General features: G+C 41.4%; 1 protein-coding gene across 1 annotated transcript in view; it reads left to right on the forward strand.

Moving 5' to 3' along the window:
• The window catches only part of LOC107110626 (vomeronasal type-2 receptor 26-like), a 14,498-nt gene extending 13,014 nt beyond the window's left edge, over positions 1-1,484 (forward strand). Inside the window, exon 6 of the mRNA XM_015411426.1 lies at positions 583-1,484. Within this exon, the coding sequence (XP_015266912.1) occupies positions 583-1,484 (902 nt within the window). The remainder of the gene's footprint in view (positions 1-582) is intronic.
• Positions 1,485-6,223: the final 4,739 nt, after the last annotated feature.

The following is a 6,223-nucleotide window of genomic DNA, read 5'->3' on the forward strand; positions in this document are numbered from 1 at the left end:
TGCTGGACCTCCTGATGGCACCTGGTATTTTGACCATTGTGTGACAGAGTGTTGGACTGGATGGGTACTTTGGCCTGATCCAACATCAGCATCTCTTATGTTCTTATGTTCTTAAGACCGCAAGGTCTCTTTCCTACTCAGTATCTACAGGTTCAGACTTCATTAGCATTTACTTGAAGCTAAGATTTTTTTCTCACCTTACACTTATTTGTTTTGAGCATTCCTGTGCATTTCTCTATTTCAGAGATTTCGATAAATGATGGGAATTCAGATTTCTGGGCAGCAGGGGGCCTTAGGTCTGTTTTAAGGAAAAGGGTATTGGGTAAGAAATTGAAAAGTATCAACAGGAATCACAAAAGTCCCCCCCAAAGTTCTTTAACCACAATATGATTCATGTTTTCATCTCCATATATCCCTGAAAATGCAAATAGTGGCTTTGCTTCTTACATATTTTCAACGTTAAGACAAGTTTATAAAACTGTTTTCATTATGGATTGATGTTAAGAAGTTAGGTACTATCTTACAAAAACCAGTTCTTTTCATGTGATGAGAGTGTTTAAGAAGGTTCTGTTCTCCTTTCAGACATGGATTATTGCATCACTTGCTCTGAAGGTCATTATCCAAGCCAAGGACAAGACCAGTGCCTTCCCAAGATTACAAACTTTCTTTCATTTCATGAACCTCTGAGCATTATTTTAGCCTTTTTTGCTCTTTTCTTCTCTCTGATAGCAGCTTTGGTCCTGATGTCTTTCATAAAGCACCAAGACACTCCCATCGTTAAAGCCAACAACCGGACCCTCACCTACATTCTGCTTATCTCTCTCCTTCTTTGCTTCCTCTGCTCCTTGCTCTTCATCGGACAGCCTAATGAGGTGACCTGCCTCCTCCGACAAATGACTTTTGGCATCATCTTCTCCGTTGCTGTTTCTTCTGTTCTGGCAAAAACGGTGACTGTGGTTGCGGCATTTATGGCCTCCAAGCCAGGAAACCTTTTTCGAAAATGGGTGGGGAAACAATTGGCACATTATATTGTTCTTTCTTGCTCCATTGTTCAAGTTGGCATTTGTGCTGTTTGGCTTGGTTCCTCCCCTCCCTTCCCAGATATGGACATACATTCACTGAGTAGAGAAATCATAGTGCAATGCAATGAAGGGTCAGTCACCATGTTTTACTGTACTCTGGGTTACATTGGACTTCTTGCCATCATCTGCTTCATTGTGGCTTTCCTAGCAAGAAAGTTGCCTGACAGTTTCAATGAAGCCAAGTTCATCACCTTCAGCATGCTGGTCTTTTGCAGTGTTTGGCTATCCTTTGTCCCAACCTATCTGAGTACTAAAGGAAAATACATGGTTGCTGTGGAGATCTTCTCCATTTTAGCTTCCAGTGCTGGTTTACTAGGCTGTATCTTTCTGCCCAAATGCTATGTCATTATTTTACAGCCTGAACTGAACAGAAGAGAGCAGCTGATAAGGAAAAACCATTAAATTACTTTATCAACCATCCACTTATTCTCCAGTTGTATTTCTATTGAACTCAAGGAATTTTTGTTTTGTGCAGAGAATGAAACCCATGAACCATTTCCTGACATTTATTAGTTATGTTAGTTTTACTTTTTTCAAGGCAAAATAAGAGACCTCCTAGCTTTTATGGTAAAACAGCATATAGCAAAAAGCCAGGGAAACGCTATATCTCATAGGATATGCAGAAGTTTACATGAAATAGGTGAAATTACAAATATAACAAGAGAGTACAACAATATATAAATGCAAACAGTGCAACAGGTAGCCAAATAATGAAGGCTCCGGATTCTTCTCTTTGTTTCGTGAATGTCACTTCATCAGAAGTAAGTAGTCTTGACAAAATCTTGTTGTCCTTATTTCTTTTCACGATGTAGAAAAATCAATTTTACAAATCAAGCATCTTGTACAATTTGAAATAGTCATCAAAAATCTCATTGGGCACTAGTCAAACATAGACACTGCTTCTCCATGCTAGAATGCAACAGAAGAATTGTACATTTGAATTTTTCATTCTTGTAAGTCTCAAATGTAAAACACCAGCTGAGGATTGTGTATGTGTATATTTGTGCATGTTAGTGTGTGTGAGAGAAAGAGAGAGAGAGTCTTGGTAAATATAAAAGGAGTAAGATATATAGTAATATTATGGCGGGGGTCTGCTATAAACCACCAAGTCAGGCACAGAACTTGGATGAGACACTTCTAGAAATTATTACAAAGAGAGAGATGGGGGAGACAGCATTCCTTGAAATGTTTTTTCCCCCTCTCAGGCACTTTCATCCATAATGTCAGATTAGAAACATTTGAATAAACACTGCTTGGTAGGTTATTCTCAACATTAAAGTTGATGGAGTCTGAACTGGCAGAGACTGACCAGGAGAGGGATCTTGGGGCCATGGTAGATAGCTCACTAAAAATGTCGACTCAATGTCTGATGGTAATAAAAAAAGGCAAATGCTATGCTGGGGATTATTAGGAAGGGAATTGAAAATAAATCAGCCAGTATCATATTGCTCCTGTATAAACTGATGATGCAGCCTCATTTGGAATACTGTGGCCCTGGTCACATGGGAGGTTTAGGGCTGGAAGAGGGATGGATCGGGGGTGCAGCAAACGAGCGCGATCCCACCACAACATCTGGGCAGCGGCGCGCACACATCCCCAATCTGGCCCTTCAGGCCAAAAATGCTCATCACAAAAGAACCTGCAAAAGAGCAGGACTTACCTGAAACGCTGCAGCAAGCGCGGCTGTGGGATTGCTCGCACGCTCATCTTCAGGAGCATTCGAGGCTCCTGGCTGAACTGCACATGCATACGCAGGCGCAGCCGGCTTCCTCGTTCTCCCTTCAGTGGCTCCCCCCCCCCCCCCCCCCCCCCCCCCGCGTCCCCCTAGAGACCGGGCAGCCGGCGGCCCCGAGGAGAAGAAGGCTGCCAGTCTCGGTAGGGTGCCGCTGTTTTCTTCTGCGTGTGGCAGGGACCTGTGTACAGTTCTAGCCTAAAATGATAGCTTTCGGGAAAAGTGCAGAAAAGGGCAACTAAAATGATTAAGGGGATGGAACACTTTCCCTATGAAGAAAGGTTCAAGAGTTTAAGGCTCTTTAACATGGAGAAACCAGGACTGAGAGGAGACATGATAGAGGTTTTTAAAAATTATGCATGGGATTGAGAAGGTAGATGAAGAAGTACTTTAATCCCTTTCTCACAATACAAGAACTTGCGGGCACTCAATGAAATCAATGAGGAGGTTTAGAACAGATAAAGGAAAGTACTTCTTCACCCGAAGAGTAATTCACTGCTATAGGAAGTGGTGGCAACTACAAGAATAGGTAGCTTCAAGAGGGGATTAAATAAACATATGGAGCAGAGGTCCCTCAGTGGATATTAGCCACAAGGTATAGATGCAACACTATGTCTGTGGCAATGATGCACTGCATTCTTGGTGCTTGGGGGCAGCATTGGGAGGGCTTCTGGCCTCGCTGGTGGACCCTGTAATAGCACCTGGGTTTTGGCCACTATGTGACACAGAGTGTTGGACTGGATGGGCAATAGGCCTGATCCAACATGGCTTCTTTTATGTTCTTATGTACTGTACCAACTGAAACTATCTTCATGAGCAAGGCTGCAAAGTCTAACCCACCCACCCAAGATCCAATCATATTTGAGAAGGTCAGCAGCTATCTGGTGAATAATTGGTTTCTTCAACTCTATTTTTGAATCAAGAGAAGAAGTTGGTGTGGTATGAATATTGTGAGGCTTTTTTGGCCCTTGCTTCCTTTATCACCCCAGTGCAGAAAGATCTGCACTGGCTGCTTGTCTGTTTCCAGGTAAAACTCCAAATCCTAGTTCTTATTTTCAATGCCTAGCTTGGAGTTGGAGGACTTTAAGGACCATGTCCTCCCATAGTGTCCATCCCATGTATTTCTTTCTTTCTCACAGTTCAGGTCTCCTATTCCCTGTGATGCATGCAGTGATGAAGTAGGTTGTGCATGGAGATAGGTCTCTTGAGTGTTGACATCTTGCCCATGGAATGCCCTTCCCTTTGAGGCTCACCTACCCTACTACCAGTTAGGTACAAGGCCAAAACAATCATCTTTGCCCAAGCTGTTAATTGTGAGATTGATCTTCCACCATTTTGATAGTTTACTCCTAAATTGAGAGAACTCTTTTTAAAGTTGCATTTTAAACACTGCATTTTTAGGGTGGCTTTTTCTGATCTTTGAATGATTCTGTGCTTTTTGTTGCTTTATTGTGTTTTAGTTTGTAAACCACGTTGAACAGGTTCTCTGGACAAGTGGTGCAGAAACATTCTGAATAAATAAACAAATAGATTATGAGATGAGATCAGACAAATATTTTTTGCTTCATTATTTCTGCAGCTAATTATCCCAGGACATTATCAACAGTCTTCCAAAGGAGATTATCTCCACTATAATTACCAGAATCACTGTCATTTCTTCAACCAGCCAAAATTTCAGTAGCTTTCCAGAAGGAAACAGAAAGCAAATCTGAAATGAAATCTCAACGTTCTGGTTATAAAAACTTCCAGTAAACCATTCATTGCTATAATTAGGGACAAGAGAGAGGCAGTTTTCATCTTACTACTCAATTTCTATTAGTAGCATAGAAAGCAGATAGTTCGGACATGAAAGATAAGATTCATAAGTGTACACATTAAAAGTGGTTTAGAAAAGACAGGACCCGTCTGCATTATCTTCTTGAAACCAGGCTGAAGCTAATGACGGTGATGCTATAGAGGAGACTCAGGAGAGTCCATGTGCAGAGACGGGTTTCTGTGGCAAAATCTGAGATGTTGAGACTGCTACCAATGCTGCTTCCTCGTGTATAAAGTCCATAGTATGAAGTGCACTGGAAACAATCCTCCTCAGATTCCACATCAGTGGTATCAACCAGGTGAAATCCTGATTGGTGGAATTGTAACTCATATTGGTTGTGGGTCTGAAAAGGTTCCATTTGAGCAGCACTCCGACCAGGATTATCAATGTTATCCAGTGTAAGGGAATCATTGTTCCTCTAACATAGAGATGATGATGATGATGCCTGATATCATTTGAGCAAATCCCTATATTTGCAAGAGTGAGGAGGCATTTTTAATAATGATGAATGGACACTAAGTATTGTGAGTACCCAAATGAAGTACTCATGCTCAATGCTCCCTCCAAGCCGTGGAGTCTTGTGAGCAAAAATTCTACTTTGTGAGCTACTGGCATTAAAGTTGTGAGCAAGCAATTTGGCTACTGCATAAATTAGGTTGTTCTGGAGCTATCCTTTCTGAACATAGACAAAAATCTGTAAGCTGGAGGCTAAAAAACTGTGAGCTGGCTTGGAGGGAACACTGCTCACACTCCAAGACCAAAGTTTATGCTTGTATCAGTGAGAAGCACATTGCATTGTCAATAACTTATGAGCAGATGGCACTCTTTTTGGTTATAGTATTTATACACTGAGCTTTTCTAGATTAGAAGATGGATAGCAGGCGGTAGGATATTTTTAATTGCATTAAATATACATCCATCCTATTGTAGGTGATTTTGAAAAAGTCAGTTCTACACAGGGGATGCCAACATTGGAAACTAAAGTAGAGGAGGGCCCAATGTTTGAAAAACATAGAAACTTCTGAGAAAAATTCAGTGTGATGAATATGCAAATATATTTGCATGACACAAGAGGCTCGTGACATTTATCAGGACAGACTGAACCAAGTTTGGCATCAGTGGGCATACATTTCCGCCCCTCAGGTTACATATCTCTTTTATTTTAAATAAAAGACATGTAAAAGAAGATGTGATAGGGATTGTGCATAGCTTGGACAAAGCAGAAGAAGAGTGTCTTCTCCACTGTTCACAACAGTAAATCTCAAAATCCATAAATGAATATTTTTAGCAGGATAGGTACGGCAGAGATACGAAAGTAATTCTTCACATAATGCTGGTTCTCCTGAAAGCTACTGGATTACACATCCTAAAAAGGGTCAGACAAATTCATAGATCTCTCCGTGGCCATTTGTTTTTGGTAACTAACAGGAACCTCCAGTATCCATTTGAATGCCAGTCATTGGGAGCAGTGGGAATGCTTGATGGCTCCATGTCCAGCTTATGGGTTTCCCAGGAGCATTGTGCTGTGGGAAAGAAAAAGTGGATCAGATGCACAGTTTCTCTGATTCAGCTGGGGCCTTGTTATGTTCTCAG

Source organism: Gekko japonicus, unplaced genomic scaffold (genome assembly GCF_001447785.1).
Source record: "Gekko japonicus isolate JY-2015 unplaced genomic scaffold, Gekko_japonicus_V1.1 scaffold3620, whole genome shotgun sequence".
Lineage (NCBI taxonomy): Eukaryota > Metazoa > Chordata > Lepidosauria > Squamata > Gekkonidae > Gekko > Gekko japonicus.